Genomic DNA, 24687 nt, shown 5'->3' with positions numbered 1-24687 from the left:
CGACGAGGTGGATCCGGGGGCGGGCGCGGAACAACCACCCGGGGCGAGGACTGGAGAGCCCACACCTGAGGGATCGGGGACGGCGAGGTAGTCGTGGATGATTGATGTGCGCTGGAGGCGGGCGACGATTGTAGACGAAGCGGAACTCGCGTCCTGCAGGTGGCGGCTGGGGCGCAACCGCGGTCGGAGCAGGAGCCGGTGGACGACCGGCGGCTAGGGCCAGCGTAGAGGCAGTCGAAGGGGCCGGTCCAGGAACCGGCGGAGGCCCGCCAGTGGCTGCTGCAGTCGGGAGAACGGGACCGCGCCAGAGGATGGCGGGGTCATCCTCTAGGGGGCGACCAGATCCCGCCCTGCGACAGGAGCCTGGGAGGGCTCGCTGGTCGCAGGAGGCGAGGGAGAGACGTGACGACGATCCTGCAGGAGAAAATCAAGAGCCTCCTCCGCAGACGACTTTGCAGCCGAAAACGGAAAATTAGTCTCATAAAAAATCACATGATGGGAGACGATCACGCGTCTAGTCGAGAGATCGAGGCAGCGGTAGCCCTTTTGGGAGGAGGGATAACCGATGAACACGCAAGCAGAAGAGCGTGGAGCCAATTTGTGAGGTGTCGAGGCACTAAGATTTGGGTAGCACAGACAGCCAAAAACTCGAAGAGAGGAATAGTCTGGCATAGAGTGATGCAGGAGATGATGGGTATACCATTACTGATGGATAAGGAGGGCCGCCTGTTGAGCAGGAAAATGGCGGTCGCCAGTGCCTCCATCCAGTAGGCGGGAGGCATAGAAGCATGAAACAAGAGGGTGCGCACCATGTTGTTGAGTGTGCGCAACATCCGTTCAGCCTTGCCGTTCTGTGCGGAGGTATAGGGGCACGAGGTGCGAAGCAAGACGCCGCGACTAGCAAGGAAGGTAGAAGTGGCGTTGTTGATGAACTCGGTGCCGTTGTCCGCCTGAAAGAACTTGACAGACAAGCTAAACTGGGTATGAGCATAAACAACAAACTCAACAATATGCCTGTGGACCTCAGATTTATGCCGAAGAGGAAAAACCCAACAGTAAAAGGCAGGTGATGTCCAGACATCGCAATGAACGAGTTCAAAGGGAGCAGAAGTGCTAGAGGATGAACTAGTAAAAGACAGACGCGTGTGTTTGCCGAGCTGGCAAGCATGACAAAGACCACGTGCTGCATTATTACATGAAATAGCTAAAATTTTATTAAGTTCACTAATGGCGGCTGGAGCAGGATGACCAAGACGTGAGTGCCACAACGAGGACGAAGCAGAGGCGACGTGACAGGCGGCTGCGGAGGAGCTGGCGTGGGTGGGTGGAATAGTGTAGAGATCCCCGCCACTATTGCAGCGAAGAATCACGGTCTTGGTCTTCGGATCCTTAATAGAGAAGCCAAAAGCATCAAACTCAACGGAATAGTTATTATCGCGAGTAAGCTATCGAACAGATAACAGGTTACGAACAAGATGCGGAGCGATAAGAACATTATTGAGTTGAAAAAGATAATCAGCTATAGGAATACTGGAAGTGCCACAACAAGAAATTGGTTTGGAATTTCCATTGCCGACTGTGATGAAGGACGGCGAATGGGAAAGACGGGATAGAAGTATACCGTCGTTGGAGGACATATGAGATGTCGCTCCAGTGTCGAGGACCCAAGGGCTGTTGCCCTGCACCGCCATCTGGTTGAGGGCAGCGATGAGACCTGCCTGGTCCCATGTGCCCGTCCTAGAAGGGCCTGGCGCAGGGTAGCCGGAGGGCGCTGGCACAGGAGTCGACACCTGTGTCGGCGCGAAGGCGGTGTGGGCCTGAGGGAGGGGTGCCATGGGAGGGCGCCACTGCTGCTGTGGGCCCCATGCCCACGGGTTGAAGCAGACCCATGGGCCGGCGGGCTGGGGCCCGCCGCGTGCTCATCCTTGGGAGCCCTGGCCCGTCTGCTGCTTGCGGCCGCCGCCGCCACCACCGTTGCCGCCTTTGCCCTTGCCCTTGCCTCTGCCGCCGCCGCGGGGCTGCGAAGCAGGCGAGGACGTCGAGCGGTAGGACGCAGAGGTGCAGGTTGCCGTCGTGGAGGCAGTAAGGGCAGTGTTGGAGGCGACCTTGTTGTCGTTGGCGAGGCGAAGTTCCTTCAGGCGAAGCATGTTAACTGCCTCGGTGAAGGTCGGTAGTGGCCTCGTGTTGGCGATGATGTCAGCGGTGTTGGCGAGACGCGGGTTGATGCCGTTCAACAGGTTGAGCACCAGCTGGCAATCCAGGATGGGGTGGCCGACGTCGCGAAGAGCGTCGGCAGTCTGCTTCAGCTGCGAGGCGTAAGCCTCTATGGGAAGGTCACCCTAAGACAAGGAGACGAACTCTTGGTTCATGATGACAGCGCGCGGCTCCTGGTTCGCCTGGAACAAATCACGGATGGCCGTGTAGAGGGCACGGGCAGTCTGATCTGGTGCCATGGCGAGTCAAGAACCCCATCGGAGACGGAGCCGTACATCCAGCTGCGCACACAAGCGTCCGGCTGATTCCAGGTCGGATCAGTCGGACGGGACGCAATGGTGCCGTCGATGTGTCCTAGAAGGCCGAACTTGCCGCACATGGCGGTGAAGAAGGCATTCCACTTGTTGTAGTTTGGCAGGCAGAGGTCGAGCTCGATGGGGACGTGGGTCTTGACGTTGACGGAGGCATACGGGTTGATGAAGACCGGGAGGACGGAGTCGGAGGAGCCAGGCGTCGTGCCGATGCTGGAGCTAGGGCTGGACGCCGACGAGGTGGACGAATCCGTCGACATGGCGCCGGATCAGATTGATCGGCGCTGGGGGCGGCGTGACCAAGGGAGCGGCGCGGCGTAGGGGTAGTGCGGCCAGGGGGCGGCGCGACCTAGGGCGGCGCGGCCAGGGAGGCGGCGCGGCCGGGTGGGGTGGTGGACGTGCGGGCCGGGTGGCAGCGCACGGGATTTAGGGCAGCGGAGGGGTTGAGAGCCAGGGAATTAGGCCCCGGACTCTTGATACCATGTAGAGAGATAGCGAGAGGGGGAAACACTACACATCCATTGTGGGGGTGACCTTTCATATATATAGCCGAGACGGCTTGATGTACAAGTAAGAGTCAAGTAGACTTAAAGTACAAAGCAAGTCAGCTATACATATCTCTAATAACATGACATACTGGGAGAGATAGAGAGGGGAAGGGAAAAGAGGGGTGGATTTCTTAAAAAAAAGATAAGAGGGGTGCACGGGTTGGGCTAGTAGCGGGCCAAGGAAAAGAAAGGATGAGGAGAAGGAAAGTGGGCCAGCGGGGGAGAAAGAGGGGCTGGCGGTGAGGGAAAGGAAGGGCTGGCAGCCCAAGAGAGGAAGGAAAAAGGAAGAAAATGAGGAAGAAAAGAAGAAGAAGGAAAATGACAATGAGTTTTCCTTCATCAGAAAAAGAAATAAAAGCATAGAAAATAGAATTAGATCTGGAAAAATTCGGGGAAAATTCTGGAAACACTCTAGAGCTTAAATACAACTAAACAAAAATAAAATATGCAACGGCATGAATGCAACAAATCAGGTTTGAGCCTCTGATGAGTTTTAAATAACTTAAAATTATTTCTTTTGATGTCTAAAGTTTATAGAATCAAGTTAAACATCCTAAAGGTGAAATTTAGGGTGTCACAATATATAACCTTTCCAGCTTGACCAAATGTTTTGAATTTCTTCTTTTCTTCCTTCTGACAGTGCATTAACCTATAACCATGTACCTTCTATTGTTTAATGTATCTTGAATAGAGTGGTGAACTGAATTTTGAATAATCTATATAGCAATGAAAACCTTTAGATTTTAGCTCTCCCCACTTAATATAGAAAGGGTAAAGGTTGATTTGAGGCACAATTTTCCAGATGACAATAGTTGTTAAATTATGTGTGCCATTCTATGGAAGTGGCATTGCTGTATTATGTCAAAACATTACTAGTATTTTGCCTTTTCATATACATGTAACTGATGCCATTTCACTGCATGTGTTATTAGTGTAATGTAGTAACAGTGTCTAGTGTTGTTTTTTTTTGTAATCTTTCCTCCATTTATGTTTCAAGCTAGCATATTATCTGAACGAATCAGAAATCTTCCGATAAAACCCGTACCATTAATCACTGTATTTAACATCCGGAACTCTTCTTTTGGCATGTGATGTGTCTGAGTGGATATTAACTGGATGCGCGTATTGTACTCAATATTTTGTATTATCTTACCAGATTTGCAGAAAATGATATGTTGCATACTTAGTGGGTTGCATCAGGGAGATTCATATCTAGTGCTGAAGCTTTCTTCTATTGTTACGTTACTTCATCTACTTGTTGATTCTTATAATTATGCTATTTATGTTTTGTTTTGCAGAAACCAATAGGCATAGTTTCACTATTGGATGAAGCATGGTAAGGTTTTTCCTGTCGTGTTATCAAACAGTTTTGAGTTCAACATTCTGACTTCTTTCTAGTCTTGTTAAACAGCATGCTTGGGAAGTCAACACATGAAACTTTTGCAATGAAGTTGTTTCAGAATTTAAGGGCACATCCAAGACTAGAAAAACCAAAGCTTTCTAAGACAGATTTTGCCCTATTTCATTTTGCTGGAAAGGCATGTCCTGTGAACCAAATTTCTTTCTTGTAAAATATGCTTAGCATGTTGTTGCTTGACTAGGTTAAAACATGTGGCAATGACTGGTCTACTTTTTGTAGGTGACCTACCAAACTGATTTGTTTTTAGAGAAGAACCGAGATTATGTTATAGCAGAGCACCAGAATCTTTTGTCTTCTTCAAAATGCTCATTTATTTCTGGTCTCTTCGCTTCACACCAAGATGACCCCTCAAAATCATCCTATAAGTTTTCTTCAGTAGCTTCACGATTTAAGGTATAGTATTGAACATTACTGTTTTCTTAGTTTCCTCTGGACATAAGAAATTATTTTAATATTTGCTTTATTTACTGTTTCTTGGTTATTTATCTTTGTTTTTCTGGCCAGTGTGGTATTACATAATTTTACAGCTTTTTTGCATGGTACAAATAATATTTCTATTACATGGTCGTTGACAATCAAGGGAAATAAGAAAGCAAGAGGCTAAAACATATTTCCAATATCTTTTGTTGCCAGAATATATTCCAAATTTAGTATTACATATATATAAATTTCAAATTTTTGCAGTTAAGGAAACACATTTGTGTTTGGTCATGAATGTGTGTATGCACACAAGTGAATTGAACATTAAGTTTTTTGAAAGTTCTCAAGAATACTACATGCTTATTTTAAATTTCATTTTTATTTGATTATACTTATGATATGGTCAGTTATCTAATCCAAACAGCAACAACTCCAAGCACTAATGGAGACACTTAGCTCAACGGAACCTCACTACATCCGTTGCATAAAACCAAATTCTCTGAGTCGTCCACAGAAGTTTGAAAATGGCAGTGTTCTACAGCAACTGCGTAGCGGGGTTAGTACCATTAATTTTCTCCTCTAGCAATCAATGTATCAGTGCTTTGAAGTTTGATTCATGTCGATGATTTCTCCATTCTGCTCAACTCGTTATATGTTTCATTATGGGAACCGTAGAAGCTAGTAGTTACTTTATTTATTGGGCTTCACTGCAGGGTGTCCTTGAAGCTATTAGGATAAGTCTTGCTGGTTATCCCACACGGAGAACATACTCCGAGTTCATTAATCGCTTTGGACTTCTTGTGCCAGAGCATATGGATGAAAGGTAATACTTTAACATTGTTGATGAGTACTTTGGAACCTTCTTAGAATATGCCTACTTTCAATAGTATATTTGCATTTGTCAACTTATGTTTCATTTTGGGAAGTTTTATTATGATATTATCTCATCAATATAAAAGATTATCACATCTCTTTTTCAACTCTTGCAGATTTGATGAGAGATCACTGACACAGAGGATCCTAAAGCAACTAAACCTTGAGAACTTTCAAGTACAGTAATCTAAATGTTCCTTTTTCCTTCTTTTGGCTAGTACTCAATCAGATGCTCACATACACCCAAGCACACTCCTACGCACACATGCACACACATACTACCTCTATAAACGCCTCTGATAAACTGGGCTAGCAGATCTTGAGATCTACGAAGTCACCTGAGGTGCCTCATTGTCAACCGGCATGTGGCTCCCACTAAGCTGAAATGTGAACACTCGTGCTGAGATAGGGACTTGAACCCAGGTGGGAAAGTTCCAACACAACCTAAGCAATTGAGCTATGCTCAATTCGCACATTGTCCTTGGACCATGGAAATTTTTTTGTGTTGAGTCTATTTTGACACTAAGAACATTCAACTATCTTGGTGTATATGTGAGCCCATGTATAGAGGCCCATCTAGAGGCCCATGTATAGGATCTATATATCCCACCCTTCTAGAGTTTGGAGAAATACCAGCAATTATTCTCTCCATCATGGTATCATTAGCCTAGGGTTAGGGTTAGCCTCCTCTCACCTCCCAGCCGCCGCCGCCGCCGGCAGCTATGGCCGGCCGCCGGCGCTTCCTCCTCTCTACCCTTCCTCTTTCCCTCCCCTTCCTTCCTCCTCTGCTCCGACAGCAGCTGCTGCGTTGCCCTGGCCCGCCGCCGCCGCCTCCTCTGATCTCGTCGCCGCGGGTGCAGGGGGCCGCGCCGCCTGGCACGCCGCCGCCGCCTGGCGCACCGCTGCCGACCCCTCCCTGGTCGATCCCGTCGCCGCGGGTGCAGGGGGCCGCACCGCCGCCTTCTCCCTGCCGGATCCCGTCGCCGCCGCCGCCTCTGCTTGGCGCGCCCGGGCCGCGGGGGTCGCGGCCGGCCCGGCAGCAAGCGCCGCCGCCGCCGCGCAGGCTCTCCCTGCTGCAGCGGGCACTGCTGCCGCTGCTGGGTGGGCCCCCCCTGCAGACGCGACCCCCGGACGCCACCCTAGTCATCCTTGGGCCGACGCCGGATGCGGGAGCCGTCGGCACTGCCGCCGCCGACGGGCAGGGCCCCCAGCTGCCCCCTCCGCCCGTGCAGCAGCCACTCGTGCAACTCGACGCCGCCGCCGCTGCTGCAGCGGGTGCGGATGACGATGCCGCCGCCGCGCAGGCCGCCGGGCAGGCTGCTGCCGCCCACCGCGCCGTCGTCGCCACCGGCAAGCTGCCCGCCGCCGACGCCGAGAACAATCCCGCGTGGTCTGGGCTCGGGATGGCACCCGCGGATGCGCCGCTCTCCGCCGCCGCCCTCCGCGGGTAGCAGGCCGACGCCGCTTTCGCCGCGGCTCTCCTCGCCGCCAAGTCGGAGGCTTCGGCGGCCCAGTAGCGGGTCCGAGTGGCTGCCCTCGCCTGGGAGCGCGAGCGCGCCACGGCCAACGCCCTCGCTTTCCGGGTCGCCGAGGCGGAGCAGCACTTCCTCCGGCCGGCCTGTCGACCCCGAGCCCGGTGCCGCTTCCTCCCGCCAGGCCCCGCCCGCTGGATCTGAAGCACGGTACGACCCGACCGACCCCATGGTCGCCCAGCTCCACCTCCAGGCCGCCGGCGTCCAGAACATCAGGGCCCTGGTCACCGTCCGCCTCGACCAGACGTCCTCCTCCTACGGACGCTGGCGGGACCAGGTCCTGCTCGCCCTCCGCCGCTACGCCCTCGACGACCACGTCCTCCTCGACACGCCGATCGAGGCGCAGGACGTGGCGTGGCTGCGCCTGGACAGCGTCGCCATGTCCTGGATCTTCGGGACCATCTCCCTAGATCTTCAGGACCTCGTCAGGACCCACGGCGACACCGCGCGGTAGGCCTGGGTGGCGCTCGAGGGGCAGTTCCTCGGCAACGCCGAGTACCGCGCCCTCCAGCTCGACGCCACCTTCCGCACCTTCGTGCAGGGGGACTTCTCCGTTGGTGAGTACTGCCGGCGGATGAAGGGCATGGCCGATGCTCTTCACGACCTCGGGGATCCGGTGTCCAATCGGGTCTTGGTGCTCAATGTCCTGCGGGGCCTGAGCAGCACCTATGACCACTTGAAGAGCTGGATCGCCCGCCAGAGACCCTTCCCCTCCTTCCTGCAGGTCCGGGACGACCTCGCCCTCGAGGAGATCACCAGGGGTCTTGCGCCCGGATCGCCCTCGTCCACCTCCACCGCGCTCGTCGCTGCACCACCGACTTCCTCCGCCACCCCTGCCACCTGTCTCCTTGGTGCTGCTCCTGCCGGGCAGACCGGAGGTTGGGGGGGGGGGGGGGCGTGGACGTCGGCGGCGGGGGGGGGGGGGGAGGGGGGTGGCGTGGTGGTGGTGTTGGCACTGGTGGCCCTACTTCTGGGGGTACCGGTACCGGTGGGGGCTGTCGGGGCGCGCCGACTCCTCCGTCTCCGTCTCCGGCTCCGACGCCCGCTCCTGCCCCTGGAGGTACGCCCTGGCCATCCTTCAACAATCTATAGTCAGGGCGCATCTCGATGTGGCCGTTCCAAGGTCCGGGAGGGGGGCCTCGTCCTCAGCTCCAGCCGGCGGCCATGTTCACCGGTGCTGCTCCTCTCTCCGCTCCGTACTGGACCCCGCCCGCTCAGCCCAGCCAGCAGTCGACCTGGCCTGGGGGTGGGACCAGGCCGCTCTGGCGCTGTCCTTCAGCATCATGGGACTAACGCCGCCGGTCAGCACCGAGTGGATTGCCGACTCGGGTGCCTCGTTCCACACCACTCCTGATGCCGGTATCCTCTCTTCCGTCCGACCCCCACACCCCTCTTGTCCTTCTTCTAGCATGGTTGGTGATGGGTCTTGCCTTTCTGTCACCGCCGTGGGTTCTGCTCCTCGTCTTCCTAATGTTCATGTTGCTCCTCAAATGGTTCATCTTTTCATTCGCCAGTTTACTGCTGACGACTCCTGTTCTATCGAATTTGACTCTTCTGGTCTTACTGTGAAGGATTCGGTTTTCCGGCATTCGCTCCTCAGATGTGATAGCCCGGGGCCCCTTTACACTATTCGGCTTCCTGCTTCCGCCGCTCCGTCTTCGACTTCTTCATCATCTATTGCTTTTCCCGTGACGCCTTCTTCCACCACCTGGCACCGCCGGCTTGGACACCCCGGCCGCGACGTTTTGGCTCAGCTTAGTCGTAGTACCGATGTTCCATGTACTAGGGCTCCTGCTCATGCGTGCCAGTTAGGTCGTCATGTTAGACTTCCGTTTTTTTCTTCTTCTTCGCATGCTGCGCATGCTTTTCATCTTATTCACTGTGGCCTGTGGACATCTCCTGTACTCAGCATGTCTGGTTACAAATATTACCTGGTCATTGTTGATGATATTTCTCATTACTCTTGGACTTTCCCTTTACGCGCCAAGTCTGAGACCTTCCCCACTCTTCTCCACTTCTTTACCTGGGTGTCCACTCAGTTCGGCCTCACTGCTAAGGCCGTCCAGTGTGACAACGGGCGGGAGTTCGATAACTCCACCTCCCGTTCCTTCTTCCTCTCTCGGGGTGTTCAGCTGTGTATGTCTTGTCCGTATACCTCTCCTTAGAACGGCAAGACTGAGCGGATGATTCGCACAACGAATGATGTCTTGCGCACCCTTCTAATCCAGGCCTCTCTGCCCCCGCGCTTCTAGGCTGAGAGCCTCCACACCGCCACCTACCTGCTCAACCGTCTTCCGTCCACTGCTTCTCCTGCTCCCACTCCACACCATGCTCTCTTCGGTATCCCTCCTCGCTACGACCACCTTCGGGTCTTCGGGGATGCGTGTTACCCTAACACCTCCGCCACCGCTTCTCACAAGTTGGCGCCCCGCTCGACTCGTGTGTTCCTCAGGTACTCCACTGACCACAAGGGGTACCGATGCTTTGACCTCGCCTCTCGCCGCGTTCTGATCTCCTGATACGTCGTCTTGGACGAGTCAGATTTCCCCTACTCCACCTCCTCCACACCTTCTCCTGACCCCGAGCTGGAGTCTTTGTTTCCGACTGACCCGGTGGTTCAGCCACCGTTACCTTTCTGTCCTTTTCCTACAGGTTTTCCCAGCGCACCGGCACCGCTTCCGGTGATCCCTGCTGCGCCGAGCGCTGCCCCGGTGCCCGCGGTCGCGCCACGCGCGGCCCCCGGACCTCTGGTCATGCCGCGCACGGACCCGGTGTCTCCCGTTGCGCCACGCGCGGGTCCGGTGCCTCCCCCTTCCCCTGTGCGGTATGCTCAGCCGGTGCAGGTGTACCGGCTCCGCTCAGCGCCGACACCGGCGCCGCAGCGGTACGCTCAGCCAGTGCAGGTGTACCGGCGTCGTTCGGCGTCGACAACGGCGCCGCCTCCTGCTCCGGAGGCTCCTGCGACGCCTACACCGGAGCCGTCGCCGCCGCCGGCTCTCTCTCGAACCGAGCCGGACGTGTACCACCCGCCAGTCATACATCGGGATCCTCGGCATACTCATCCCATGGTGACTCGGCGGATGGCGTCTCAGGCCGCGACTCTCTCCGCCACTGAGGGAGAGCCGCGCGTCTCTCCGGTACCCTCCTCTGTTCGCAACGCCTTGGCGGATCCTCACTGGCGTCGTGCGATGGAAGAGGAGTATGCGGCTCTTCTTGCCAACCAGACGTGGGACCTCGTGCCGCGTCCGTCTGGTTGCAATGTGGTGACTGGCAAGTGGATCTGGACACATATGCGTCGGGCTGATGGCACACTAGAGCGCTACAAGGCTCGCTGGGTTCTCCGAGTGTTCACTCAGCGACCTGGTGTGGACTATGATGAAACTTTCAGCCCTGTGGTGAAGCCCGCGATGGTGCGCACGGTCCTCTCGCTTGCGCTCCCGCGCTCCTGGCCTGTGCACCAGCTGGACGTGAAGAATGCGTTTCTTCACGGCACTCTCTCAGAGACTGTCTACTGCTCTCAGCCAGCGGGATTTGTGGACTCAAGCCGTCTGGATGTGGTCTGCTGGCTCAACAAGTCTCTCTATAGTCTGAAGCAGGCTCCTCGGGCTTGGTACTCTCGGTTCGCCACGTTCTTGCTGACATTGGGGTTCACCGAGGCCAAGTCCGACACGTCTCTCTTCATCTACCGCCGTGGGGATGAGACTGCATATCTGCTGCTCTACGTCGATGACATTGTGCTCACAGCCTCCAGTCAGCAGCTACTTCAGAGTGTCATCTCCTCTCTGCAGCAGGAGTTTGCTATGAAAGATCTGGGTTAGCTCCACCACTTCTTGGGCGTCACTGTTGAGCCTCGCTCATCTGGTCTTCTCCATCACCAGCAACAGTCCGCACTCAATATTCTGGATAGGGCTGGGATGACTGATTGCAAGCCCTGCTCCACTCCTGTCGACACTCAGGCGAAGCTGTCTGCTGATCTGGATGATCCGGTGGCTGATCCTACTGCCTACAGGAGTCTGGCTGGCGCCTTGCAGTACCTCACCTTCACCAGGCCGGACCTCACCTACGTTGTTCAACAGGTCTGTCTCCATATGCATGATCCCCGGGAGTCACACCTTGCTACGCTGAAGCGTCTCCTACGCTACGTCCGTGGCACTGTGGACCTCGGCCTGGTGCTTCACCGCTTGTCCTCTACTGAGCTGGTGGTCTACACCGACGCTTACTGGGCTGGCTGCCCGGACACTCGTCGCTCTACTTCCGGCTACGCTGTCTTCCTAGGCGGCAACCTGGTCTCCTGGTCGTCCAAGCGGCAGCCGGTTGTCTCCCGCTCCAGTGCTGAGGCGGAGTACCGGGCTGTCGCTAACGGCGTGGCGGAGGCGTCCTGGCTACGACAGCTCTTGGCGGAGCTCCACAGCCCGCTCGCCAAGAGCACGCTCGTCTACTGCGACAACGTCAGTGCCGTGTATCTCTCCACCAACCCCGTCCAGCATCAGCAGACGAAACATGTGGAGATCGACCTACACTTCGTGCGCGACAGAGTCGCCATCGGCGATGTTCGGGTACTTCATGTCCCGACTACCTCCCAGTTTGCTGACATCTACACCAAGGGACTGCCCTCCTCGACCTTCTCGGAGTTTCGCTCCAGCCTCAATGTAGCCGGTGGCTAGTTGTGGCTGCGGAGGGGTATTTGCCCTTTTGTACTCTATTTGTACTCTCTTTTTGTCCAGACTTGAACACCGCTGCGCCGGTAGTTCAGACTGCGGGGGGTGTTAGCTTTCTCGTTGTCCAGTCTTGAACACCGCTGCGCCGGTAGTTCAGACTGCGGGGGGGTGTTGGTGTATATGTGAGCCCATGTATAGAGGCCCATCTAGAGGCCCATGTATAGGATCTATATATCCCACCCTTCTAGGGTTTGGAGGAATACCAGCAATTATTCTCTCCATCAAACTGCACTCAAGCGTTCAACTAGCACTTGCTGTTGCCAATTTTTTGTTATTGCTTTCCCTATTTTTGCATCAGTTAGCTAAAATATTTGGGATATAAGTCACTCTACAGGTCTTGGAACTAATCATGAAATTTAAGAAGGCATATACCCTCTCTCTCTCTCTCTCTCTCTCTCTCTCTCTTAAGATAAGATATGTAGATCACCAGCTCCCCAGACCCCGCACAGTGCGGGAAGCCTACGGCACTGGGTACGCCCTTTATATGTAGATCACCAGCAGAAGTAGATAAACCACCGAAGATGCAATTGTTACACAGGGCATATGAAGAGTGGTGCTTCTATGTTTGACCTTTGAAAGCTTTAAATTTTGAGTTAAGACTGAAGGGTTAATTTGACCTGCTTGCCCCTTCAAGTGCGTTAAAATTTGTGCTACTCTTGTTGCAAGGGTGGAGTACAGAAGCACCCTACAGAACATATGTTATTATGTATTAAAGTTTACAACAACAACAACAACAGCAGCAGCATAGACTTTTTTCCCAAGCAAGTTGGGGTAGGCTAGATATAAAACCCAAAAGAAATAAAGGTCATGGTTCAGGCACATTGATAGCTAGTCTCCAAGCACTCCTTATGTATTAAAGTTTCATGGACATAAATTTGAATGATATATACCTACTGTAACGTGTAAGTCTGATTGTATTCTTCAGCTTGGCAGGACAAAAGTTTTTCTCCGGGCTGGCCAGATTGCTGTTTTGGACTCCAGACGTGGTGAGATTCTGGACAATGCTTCCAGAATATTGCAGGGTCACTTTCGAACCTTTATTGCTCGCAAGAAATTTCTTTCAACAAGGAAAGCTTCCATCTCCATCCAAATGTATTGCCGAGGTATGATGGATTTTTCTTTGTTTTTCGTAGTTTGCATGCTCATTCTTCATTTATTTCTACAAGATAGCTTGCTTATTTACTGTGTGTAAAGCCATAGCAGTTCCAAAGGGCCTGAAATAAAATAAAAAATGAATTCTTAAAAAAAACGCACAAAGTCCACTAACATAACTTCTTACTGCATTCTGTGCTGAATAAACTAATATTCTAAGGACCCAGCAGGGTTAATGATTGGTGCACTACAAATTTCACTTTACTCCTTAAAGTAACAGTCATTGGCTTTGGTTGCTCTGCAGGGTGTTTAGCACGAAATGTGCTTGAAGCTAAGAAACAGATAGCAGCAGCTGTTTCAGTTGAAAGATATGCTCGAAGATGGTTGTGTCGTTGTGCATATTTGCATCTTCGTTCTGCTGCTCTTGTGATCCAGTCTGGTATTCGCTATATCTTAGCAGTTCAAAGATTGCGGCACGTAAAGAATGCTAAAGCTTCTACTGTTATACAGGTATATCTCATTTTTTATTCTGGTACCCCCACCCCATCTTTGATACTCGAAACCCCATCCCCACCTCACTCTTAAATTCAGTCTGCCAGCTACTGGAGCAGGAGAAATGATATTCTAAATTCTAATTGATTGTTAGTATCTTTGGCACAATTAATAAATAACCCCTCCACCAAAAAAGACAAAATCTGCATGAGGATCAAGCTGGTTATTATTTCATCCTTATGCTTCTTTAGTATGACCTTTATTTATCTAGTCGATGTATACTGATCAACCCTGTTATTATTTTAACATATAGGCTTGGTGGAGGATGCAGAAGCTCCATAATTTCCATCAGCAATACCGATGGGCAACAGTTCTCATCCAGTGCTGTTGGAGACAGAAGCTTGCTAAAAGGGCATTGCGGAACCTTAAACATGTACGAACTATAGCAACTATCTTGATTATGATGTATCTTGAAATTATCAGGTTGGAACACTGGAAAGAACAATTAAAATAATTGGAATATTGCTAAATTTCTTCTAAATAAAATATTTCTTTGTAAATTTTACTCGCTGATAGTTTGGTTTCTCCTATATGTAAGTGCAAGTTTCCTATAAAGGTTAGGTATAACTTGTTCACAAGACGTGACAATTGATTTCACCATTTAGTTGATTCATTTTTCCTGTTCTTTTGTACCAATTTAGGTAATGAATTTATGATAACTATCTTATAATCCATTCTGGAAATCCAAAGCTGAAATTTTGCTTTTGATGATGGTAAAACAGAACTTTCCATTCCAGATGACTACAGACTACACTGTAACTATCTCATTCTTACATGTCCTGGATGTTTACATACCAATGGTAGTAAACATTTATTAACATTTAGCCAAGTCCATGTGCAACCTTGTGAAGCATATTCCACACCATTCATCAGAAGCTCAAGCTTTTGGGTGACTAGGTGATGCATGAAACTCAGTTTGGTATTAGAGCCAAAGTTCTTGTCTTTTTGAGTTCTAGGATTTAAACGAATAATCATTACAGCTGGCTTCAACTTTAGTGAAGCAATGAGCAGTGTTGTATATTACAAACCTTTCCCCCATATACAAAACATTTTGAAGTTAATTTTCTGTATGATTAAATTCCAAATGTATTTCACTGGTACACCATTCTGTTGTTCATTTGACTTACCTTTTCCTTATCAAACATATCTTGTATCGTTGATGATTCACCCGTGATGCAGTATAATTAATTATGTATTATGTTGATAGTTTTAGTTCAATGCTTCAAGTACTAATTTTCTTCATTTTCAAGGCTGCATATGAAGCTGGAGCCTTACGAGAAGCAAAAGGAAAACTCGAGAAGAGCTTAGAAGATCTTACCTTACGATTCACCTTAGAGAGGAGGCAAAGGGTATGCTTTGATGTGATATAGATCTTTCAATGTAAAAACTTTCAAATTGAAGTGGTTTAATTACCATATAAAGTAGAGGATGCTCTTACAGATATGCTGAAACCTGATGAACTTTTAACTTTTTAATGACCCGATGGACAACAATTAGCAGCAAAGCATCAAAAGTAGTTTAACTTAATCCATATGCTTTATTCATATTTCTCAACATTCCAGTTGAGGACTCCGTTGTCTTTGTTGTGAAAGATGTTAGTGTTTCTCTATATTGATTGTTTTTTCGATAGCCATCATCAATTATATAATCCTCCGTGTGTTCACACAGCTTGCTGCTGAAGAGTCGAAGGCATTGGAGATATCTAAGCTTGTCAAAATCTTGGAGTCTGTGAAGTCAGAATTAGAGGCATCAAATGAAGAAAATAAAAGGAATTGCAAGAAAATTGCCTCGCTCCAACATCAGTTAGAGTTATCATCCAAGGATCAAGAAGCTCTGAATAACAGTCTTTCTCAAATGGAAGAAGTGAAGAGGGAGAATATTTCACTAAAGGTGTTTCCCCACCTATAAAATTTAAATTTAATCTGTATCTCTACTTTCAAATTCTACTTGCATCCAGCATTACATGACATTTTCCAATTTTTATGTATGTGCCGCTCATCTTTTTAGCTCTCAACAATGTTATTTTAGTGACTGATTTGTTTCGCTCATAATGTCTGGTTAGTTTGTATTCTAGTGTGTGATTTCTCTTAATTTGCAAGCATTTACTCAAAAGCCTTCTGCAACCTAACAAGGTGGTAGTACTCCTTAATGGATGCACATACATTTTCATGCATATTATGTTGCCTTTGATAGGTTTGTTGTACCAGTGACCTAATTTCTAGAGATGTTTCTGTAATGCAGGAAAGTAATGCAGAAATGGAACAAGAGCTATTAAAAGCTCAAAAATGTAGCCATGATAATATGGATAAGCTGCACGATGTGGAAAAGAACTATTTGCATCTCCGGGATAACTTGAAAAAGTAAACTTTTTTCACAGTAATGTCATTGAGCTCAAGTGTTTTTTAAAAAAAAGATGAGCATTTTTTACTGAAGCATTTTATTTCTTCTCAAATATATATATGTAAGGAAATTATTCTTATTATGATTACATAGACAAACCCTATTCCCTGGATAATTTGGACCTTTTCTTTACAGCTTAGAGGATAAGATCTCGAATTTAGAAGATGAGAATCATTTATTGAGGCAGAAGGCCTTGAACTTATCTCCTAGGCACAGCCGAAGTGGGGTATATGGATTTTTTTCCTATTCATTCTAGAAATACATCAATTTCTTTCTCATAACGTGCATAAATAAACATGTATTCCATTCAACTGAATATTCTGGGTCAAGAACTACTATGTTCTAATGAATTTCTTATATTTGTTTGTAGAGCCATCAGATCGGGGCTTCACCATGCAGCCCAAGGTCATTCTATGTAAGAAAATTCAGCCTCACTATGATTTTCAATGTAGATCCATCTTAGTTACTGACAAAATGAAATTTTGGCTGCCATCAGGAATCTTCACCTGTAAAACTCGCACCTCTCCCACATAACACTACAGAACTAAGAAGGTCAAGGATGAATTCTGATAGACATGAGGTTGAATATGTTTTTCTCTCTAAAAATAATAAAAAAAAGGAATGCCAGGATGTGTGTTTTTTAGTATGTAGTTAGCATACTCAAGGAAAAAAGTGACACTTTCAGGATTATCATGATGTGCTCCAACGATGCATCAAAGATGATATGGGATTCAAGAAGGGAAAACCAGTTGCAGCCTGTATCATTTACAAATGCCTTCTCCATTGGGGAGTATTTGAGGCTGAAAGAACAACTATTTTTGACTTCATAATTCACACAATTAATAACATCCTGAAGGTCAGGACCCTGTTCTATATGCCTAACCATGTGTCTGAGATGCTCTGGTTATTAGTTTCAATACTTCACTTTTCAGACAGAAAATGAGAACGACATTTTGCCCTATTGGCTAGCCAATGCTTCTGCCCTTCTATGCATGTTACAAAGAAATTTAAGGTCAAAAGGATTCATAATGGCACCCTCTCGATCGTCTTCAGATACTCACTTAAGTGAAAAGGCAAATGACGTGAGTTTCATCCCATTCAACTTATTGACTTTTCAGCTTGCATTTTGTGGCTCTCTTTTTGTCCATGCTGTTTAGATTTAAGATTGAACTTTTCTCTGGGAATCAGCTTATTACTAGCGGTAACATGTTACATTGGTTTTAGTTAGTACGATGTGTACTGACTAATAGTAGGTTACTTAGTGATCTTTGAAAGAATACATAGACTCAATAAAACTAAGAACATACAAAAGCATGGGAAGGAAGAAAAATACAGAGAATGGTTATTTGTCTGGAATAGACAAGAAAATTACAAAGATTCTAGTTTGGCAGCTGGGACTAGCAATTCTCAAAAAATGGGGAACCTGAATTCTGTTCCGAACATGTCAGCAGAGGCAATAGTGGACCTTTGGGGTTCTTATAGAACAAATATACTTCCTCCGTTTTAAAATATATGATGTTTATGACAAGTTAATTTCATTTTTATTTAAAAACAGAGGGTGTGTATAATTACTATTAGAAATTTCATTTTTATTTAAAAACAGAGGGTGTGTGTATAATTAGTATTAGAAATTGATTGTTGAAACATTCTTACAGACATTCCGGTATCCTTTGAAAGCCTTTGGCCAGCGGACAAGCATGTCACACATTGATGCTCGATACCCGGCCATGCTATTTAAGCAACAACTTACTGCCTCCTTGGAGAAGATCTTTGGATTAATTCGTGACAACCTAAAGAAAGAGATATCCCCTCTTTTGAGCCTTTGCATTCAGGTATATGATCTTGTAGCCCCAGCGGCTAGCTGATTGCACCCAGCACAAATTGTTCTCTGTGAAAGTTTTTGCTGGAGGCTGTACATTTTTTTTATCAGTTCATGTTAGAATGCAACAACTCTAACCTTCTATTTATGTTGATAAAAAGGCACCAAAACTTGCTCGAGGAAGTGGTGGAAGGAGGTCTGGATCACCTGACGTGGCCGTGCAGCAACCAATAAGTACTCATTGGGATCGGATTGTTAAATTTTTGGACTCACTGATGGATAGACTACATAAAAATTTTGTGAGTTACCCAATACAAATGTTTGTTGTATATACTCCAAATGTGCAACATTCTATTTGCAAATTTCATCCAAGGCAACAAAAAGTTACATGGTTTTGCACGGTTATTATCATAGTTTCATAGTCTTGCAAATGTAATTCCTAAACCCTTTGAAGTAGGTAATAGATAGCCATTAGTCGAGACACCTCATATACCATAACCAACCTGCCATTTTTCTAAGTCTAGAGCGAAATGTGAATCCTAAGATTACTAACATGGAGAAAAGAAAATAGGAAGATGAAGAATCCAATGTTACTGTACAGGGTTTCTTGTTGATTAATCATTTCGGAGTTCCTACTGACATAAGAAAGTGTGACATCCGGCTAGGGGTGGTAATGGGCCATGACCCTAATGCTCTCTTCACAATCCTACTTGGTCCTTATTATTTTTAGCTCAAATTGTATAAGATTAGAGCCCGACCCTTTTAGGGTTCGGCGCTTAGATTATCTAGGCTAAAAATTAAGGCTCTTTACCACCCCTATATCCGGTCCAATTTTGATATGGCCCAGTAGTGACCCATGAATACTGTGTGCATATGTTTAGTACCACATTGCTAGTTGAGTAAGGCTAGAGCCAACTTATAAGCTTTTAGCTTCTAACCATAGCACTTTTGGGTTAACCCTTTTACGTGAAGTGAGAATGAAAGCGTAAGTGAGGTGCTATGTGTAGGGCTGGAAACGAGCCGAGCCGAGCTGAGCTCGGCTCGGCTCGGTTCGGCTCGGCAAATGAACGAGCCGAACCGAGCCGACGAGCCGAGCTCGGCTCGGCTCGCTATTTTTGCGAGCCAGAAAATCAGGCTCGGCTCGGCTCGGCTCGGTGGAGGCTCGCGAGCCGGCTCGAGCCGGCTCGCGAGCCACACTAAACAATGTGAACTAAACTCAAAATAAATTAATTTACTTTTTTTTGAATGATAACAATAATTATGTGGCATATATTTCTTATGTACATACAAATTGCTATGTTATGTGTATAAATATTAATTTATACCACTAATGATGAAGAATTAATTCATCAATCATCGTGAAATTATTCTTAAACTGTATTGGGTCGAGCTCGCGAGCCGGCTCGCGAGCCTGAACGAGCCGGCTCGGCTCGGCTCGCTATTTTTGCGAGCCAAAAAATCTGGCTCGGCTCGGCTCGTTTGAGGCTCGCGAGCTGCTCTGAGCCGAGCCGAGCCGTTCCAAGCCCGAGCCGAGCTACGAGCCACGAGCTATTTTTCCAGCCCTAGCTATGTGTAAGCAGGCTCGCCCCTCGGAAATGTTGAGCTATGCGGCGTTGAGGGCGGGGTGTTACAAATGGTATCAGAGCCAACCCTCGCGGCATATGGCGTCGGCATTGGACGTACGGGCGTGCGTCAAGGGGGAACGTCCCTGGACGTTTGCCCAGTGTGGGTGAGCCGGACCGAAGAGGACGTCGGGTTCTTCGAGGGAGGGGGGTGTGACATCCGGCCCAATTTGGATATGACTCAGTAGTGGCTCATGAGTGTTGTGTGAACATGTTTAGTACCACATTGTTAGTTGAGCAAGAGTGGAGCCAACTTATAAGCCTTTGGTTTCCAACCATAGCACCTTCGGATTAACCTTTTTACGCGAAGCGATGACAAAAGTGCAAGTGATGTGCTATGTGTAAGCAGACTTGCCCCTCGAAAGGGCTGGGCTATGCGGCATTGGGGGCGGGGTGTTACAGAAAGCTGGTTCATTTTATTAGTGTTTGTTGAATGAACGGAAGAAATGCTTTTGACAATCCCGTGAATTGTCGGATCTAATTCAGATTTTGATATAGAGCATTTACTATACAACCCAATGAAGTAAAAAAAAAGAACCTGTATCTTGAGCGCAAGTCTTCATTGCACAGAAGCAAATGCTAGAGAAACTTGTATTCAGTTTTTCATTTGAACTTAACAGAGCCTCCTTTGTACCTGTCCAATGCTCTTGTTTTTATAGGGAATCCACTGTTCTTATTTAGGAGTAGTCGGTTTTCTTCATGATCTAAGGACTCTTACTGATCTTGAAAACAAATCATTATGCAGGTGCCTTCTTTTTTCGTCCGCAAGCTAGTAACTCAAGTTTTTTCCTTCATTAATGTACAGTTGTTCAATAGGTTAGCCTGTCAATATCAACTATATTTCAGAAAGCATTCAGGTCTACAAGATCTTGATCTATTTTACCTTTTTCTAATGTCCAGTATGCTTCTACGACGAGAATGTTGCACATTTTCAAATGGAGAATATGTGAAGTCTGGGCTTTGTGTACTTGAGAAATGGATTGTGGAGGCTGAAGAAGAGGTTCGCAGCAGGTCTTGCTCTCATTTGTATCTTGAGCAGCATTCAACAGTACACCTATTCTATTCTACGTTTTAGCATACAGGTACATCTTGGGATGAGCTGAAGTTCATCAGGCAAGCGGTTGACTTTCTGGTAAAATTTTGTATCCATTTCATGATATCTAGATTATGGCATGTTTTCAAGCTTTCTTTTTCTCATACCAGTACGTGGAATGCAGGTCATTCCACATAAAAGCAAAAAGACCCTTGAGCAGATTAAGAGGAATATTTGCCCGGTATAGAGAAATTTCAATAGTGTTACTTCTGTAGGCTTTCATAGAATTGTCCTATTAAAAAAAACTCTTATCTTGCTTCACTGATATATGGCAGGCGTTAAGTGTGAGACAGATATATCGTATATGTACGATGTACTGGGATGACAAATATGGTACCCATAGTGTATCAGCTGAGGTATGTTCTCTTCTTTTTTGTGTCGTGCAGTCCAGTTTCTGAATTTAGTTAAATCAGTGGGTTATTTGCAGGTTGTTGCCAAAATGAGGGACATGGTGAGCAATGACACACAAAATCCTGTGTCCAATTCATTTCTTCTAGATGATGACTTAAGGTTAGTTATCATGGAACTTCAGTTCATGAACTTATTGGTGTCTTTCTAATTTTCATGATTCATGCAGTTGTCTGTCTTTCTAATTTTCATGATCCATGCACTTAAACTTACATCTACACGATCCTTCCTATTCTCTACAATTTCAGCATTCCATTCACAACCGAGGAAATAGCAGAGGAAGTACCAGACGTTGACATGTCAAACATTGAAATGCCCTCATCGCTTCGTCATGTTCACTCTGCTCAGTTCTTGATGCAGCACCTTCAGTCGTCTTGCCTGTCGCGATGAATTGCCTAGGTTTGGTAGCAAATAGTGATGCCCCGTTAGCTAACTTAGAGGAATGATAGGCCGTGATAACATAACCATACCTGTTGGTTCAATTGTTGCTAATATTCATCCACCATATGCTTTATTCATTTTGTTTTGGTCATCTCGCATTCCTTCTATGTCAAGCCATCGGCTGTGTTATAACTATAGTAGGCTATATTATTCTTTGTATGTACGCAAAAAAAACATGAGTGAGCGAGAGCCCAGGGGAGCGAGAGCCCGGCCAGCAGGATCAGGCGGAGCAGGCTGTTCGTCTGGGCGAGGTGGAGGTTGGTGGTGCCCGGCTCCTCATTCAGCCCCCTGCAAGATCTTCATCGAGAGGCTACCCCTGTACGCCTGGTGCGAGGAGGGAGTCCGCCAGGCTCTCGGTGATTGCTGCTGCTTCGACTACATCGACCCGGTGTCCTTCACCCAGGAGAACACTGAGTTCCTCCAATGCTGGGTGTGGATGTGGAGCCCGGACCAGCTGCCACGCTCCAAGCTGACGACCTTCTTCCCCGAGCGCGCCGGTCGTTCCAGCCCGGGCGTCACAGCCCCGGCGGCGGCGGTATGGTGGACCTGCTCTTTCATCTCGACAGGTATTTCGACTCGAGCCCGCCACCGCAGCCTCACACACCAAGCTCCCGGGCGAGCGGGATGCCGTCCTCCACCACTACGGACTCGGAGGGGCGGTCGTTTCCTGTCTTCAGGGAGTTCGCCTGGCACCCTGGGGTGCTGGATGGGCGCATGCCTGCGTGCCGGACTCCCAGGACTCCCTCAGCCTGCAGGGGCGGGCCGGCCCCGGCGCGTCGCGAACGCGACCCCGACGACGACGACGACCACCGCGACCTTCGCCGTCACTGGGCGGACAACATCAACGCCCGTGGTCGGCCGGGGGATGACTTTACTCTGTGCGGATTCCAGGACATGGGGAGCAGATACCGCTCCCGTTCGCCGGCTCCGCAGGGTCGCCGCCATGATGCTGACTCCCGCGGCATGAGCTGGACGCGCTCCCCCCCCCCCCCCCCCCCCCCCTCTCCCCGGCCAGGGAGCGTGACCCTGCACGCAGAGATGATGAAGGCTGGGAGCGCCGGCGCTCACGCTCCCCTGCGCGCTTCCCCTTCCGCGTCGACGCTGGCCGCCCCTGCTCACCACCACCCACGCGGGGGTCTGCGCGCGCTGAGCGGCGCATCGGCTCGGCGGCAGGATCTCCTCCAACTCATCACCAACGCCCAGACTCTCCATCGACTAGACGCTCCTATGATCCTGATCCGATCATGGACTATCTGCTGACCCTGTGCCGGGGTCCTGGCCTGTGCGTTGACTTTCCCATTGACAAGGTGCAGGACCCAATGCTGTTGGAGGTGGCGTGCGCCAGTGTGGCGGCGGCGGCTCTGCAGCACCAGCCTCCCTTCTCGCCTTACCCCGGCTGGCGGGGTAGGGGGCGGATGCACCAGTGCTGAGGGACATGGTGCGCAGCGAGGAGGTTCTGTTCGGGCCTGGTGTCCAGCTTGACTTTGGGCGGGAGTCTCTCGAGCAGTTGGCTGATCAAGTGCAACACATGGATATCGACGGCCCACCGACTTCAGATGTGGTCAGCAACAACAAAGAAGATTTCCTTGGGTCAGTTTTTACACCGATTCCTGCAGCTCAGTTACAGCCACCGCGCCCTGTTCAACCTCACCCCTCTCCTGCTCCACACCGCAGGCAGAGCAGCAGGCTGCTTGCTAGGCCCTCCTCCGTGCAGTTGCAAGGAGGGCAACTCATCGTCTCATCAGACAGCTCGACCTGGTTGGACAGAAGGAGGCCATCGGCGATGAGGCTGTGGAGAGGTATGAGCGGATGTATCAGCACCAAAATTGCAAGCGGGGGCTGTGATGGAGGCGACTGCAGCTTTAGCGGCCGAGGCCGGTGCAGCAGAGGTCGAAGCAAACTAAATGTCACTGTCACATTGTGTTCCCAGAAGCCTTTTTAGTTATCAGATGTTGTCTTTAAGTTATCAGATGTTGTCATTGTTAGTTTCAGTTCAGTCTACTGCTCTAAGTTGTGTAGCAACCTTGTGGGAATCTGTCGGTGGCAGCGGCAGCTTGTTATCTATTGTTAGTGTCCTAAGATCTGTAGTAGCCTGGTGGGGATTTCAGAGTTTCAGTCGCACCCTGTTACCTGTTGTTTCATGCTTGTGGCTGCCAACTGAGTTATTGATGCACTGTTTCAGTTGTGTCCCATTGATCTATTTCAACCTGCCGTCTGTACCTTATTGTTTCCATGGCTAGTTCTCTCTTCTCTCTGTTCAACTGGAATGTTAGGGGACTGAATGGCCCTGGGCGTAGGGAAGAGGTGCTGAAAATCCTACAGTCTGTAAGGCCGCTCATAGTGTGTCTACAAGAAACAAAGCTTCAGAACATCTCTGATAGACTTGCTGCTGAATTTCTGGGGGGTCGTTTGTGCAACTTTCATTACCTCCCAGCTGATGGTGTCTCGGGGGGCATTGTTCTGGCATGGGACTCGGATCATGTGGCTGCTACTCAACTCTGTCTTAGAGTTTTCAGCCTGTCAGCAAAAATCAACATACGGCTAACTGACTTCTCCTTCCTACTTACTGTGGTGTATGGTCCATGTGATGATGCCCAAAAACAAATCTTTTTGGAGGAATTAAAAGCAAGCAAGCCACCAGAATCTGAACCCTGGTTGTGCCTTGGTGATTTCAACCTTATTTATCAAGCCCAGGACAAAAACAATTTGAACCTCAACCGTCGCCTCATGGGGATGTTCAGAAGGGCCCTAGACCACTGTGAACTGCTGGAAATTGCACTCCAGAACTGGAAGTTTACTTGGAGCAATGAACGCCAAAACCCAACTTTGGCGCGTTTGGACAGAATTTTCTGTAACAAGGACTGGGACTTGGGGGTTCCTTCCATTTGCCTCCAGGCACTATCCTCCTCGGCGTCTGATCATTGTCCCTTATTTCTAACGCAAATACGCCAGCAGCCCAGATGTGCAAGATTTAAATTTGAACACTTCTGGATTCGGGTGCCTGCCTTCATGGACACGGTCGCTACAGCTTGGGCTCGGCCTGTCACAGGGGTCTCACCACTAAATGTGCTACACCACAAACTGACCAACACAGCGCAAAGTCTTAGAACTTGGAGCAACTCCATTTTCAGTGAGGCGCTGCTTCAGTTTCATATGGCGCAGGACCACAGACAGCTCACGGATGATGAACAGGACTTGAGAAGAGTTTTGAAATTGAGAGTGCA

General features: G+C 49.1%; 1 protein-coding gene across 7 annotated transcripts in view; it reads left to right on the top strand.

Moving 5' to 3' along the window:
- Window positions 1–23604, top strand: part of LOC120690587 (protein OPAQUE1-like) — a 47860-nt gene extending 24256 nt beyond the window's left edge. For 3 of the 7 annotated variants that reach the window (XM_039973290.1, XM_039973289.1, XM_039973291.1), the window contains 26 exons: window positions 4372–4409; window positions 4485–4611; window positions 4713–4886; window positions 5338–5469; window positions 5627–5736; window positions 5903–5963; window positions 12962–13139; window positions 13433–13638; window positions 13934–14053; window positions 14931–15029; window positions 15349–15570; window positions 15922–16040; window positions 16216–16306; window positions 16451–16495; window positions 16577–16660; window positions 16766–16936; window positions 17013–17162; window positions 17736–17912; window positions 18061–18198; window positions 20267–20337; window positions 20422–20521; window positions 20597–20653; window positions 20739–20795; window positions 20890–20970; window positions 21042–21124; window positions 21271–21618. In XM_039973290.1, coding sequence (XP_039829224.1) covers window positions 4372–4409; window positions 4485–4611; window positions 4713–4886; window positions 5338–5469; window positions 5627–5736; window positions 5903–5963; window positions 12962–13139; window positions 13433–13638; window positions 13934–14053; window positions 14931–15029; window positions 15349–15570; window positions 15922–16040; window positions 16216–16306; window positions 16451–16495; window positions 16577–16660; window positions 16766–16936; window positions 17013–17162; window positions 17736–17912; window positions 18061–18198; window positions 20267–20337; window positions 20422–20521; window positions 20597–20653; window positions 20739–20795; window positions 20890–20970; window positions 21042–21124; window positions 21271–21412 — 3033 coding nt within the window. In that variant the 3' untranslated portion in view covers window positions 21413–21618. Of the gene's footprint in view, window positions 1–4371; window positions 4410–4484; window positions 4612–4712; window positions 4887–5337; window positions 5470–5626; window positions 5737–5902; window positions 5964–12961; window positions 13140–13432; window positions 13639–13933; window positions 14054–14930; window positions 15030–15348; window positions 15571–15921; window positions 16041–16215; window positions 16307–16450; window positions 16496–16576; window positions 16661–16765; window positions 16937–17012; window positions 17163–17735; window positions 17913–18060; window positions 18199–20266; window positions 20338–20421; window positions 20522–20596; window positions 20654–20738; window positions 20797–20889; window positions 20971–21041; window positions 21125–21270; window positions 23054–23137 lie in introns of those variants that run through there. The other 4 variants (XR_005681838.1, XR_005681839.1, XR_005681840.1 and 1 more) reach the window with 4 other exon arrangements.
- The last annotated feature ends 1083 nt before the right edge of the window (window positions 23605–24687 follow it).

Source organism: Panicum virgatum, chromosome 9N (genome assembly GCF_016808335.1).
Source record: "Panicum virgatum strain AP13 chromosome 9N, P.virgatum_v5, whole genome shotgun sequence".
Lineage (NCBI taxonomy): Eukaryota > Viridiplantae > Streptophyta > Magnoliopsida > Poales > Poaceae > Panicum > Panicum virgatum.
This window is presented reverse-complemented; position numbering and strand designations above follow the sequence as displayed.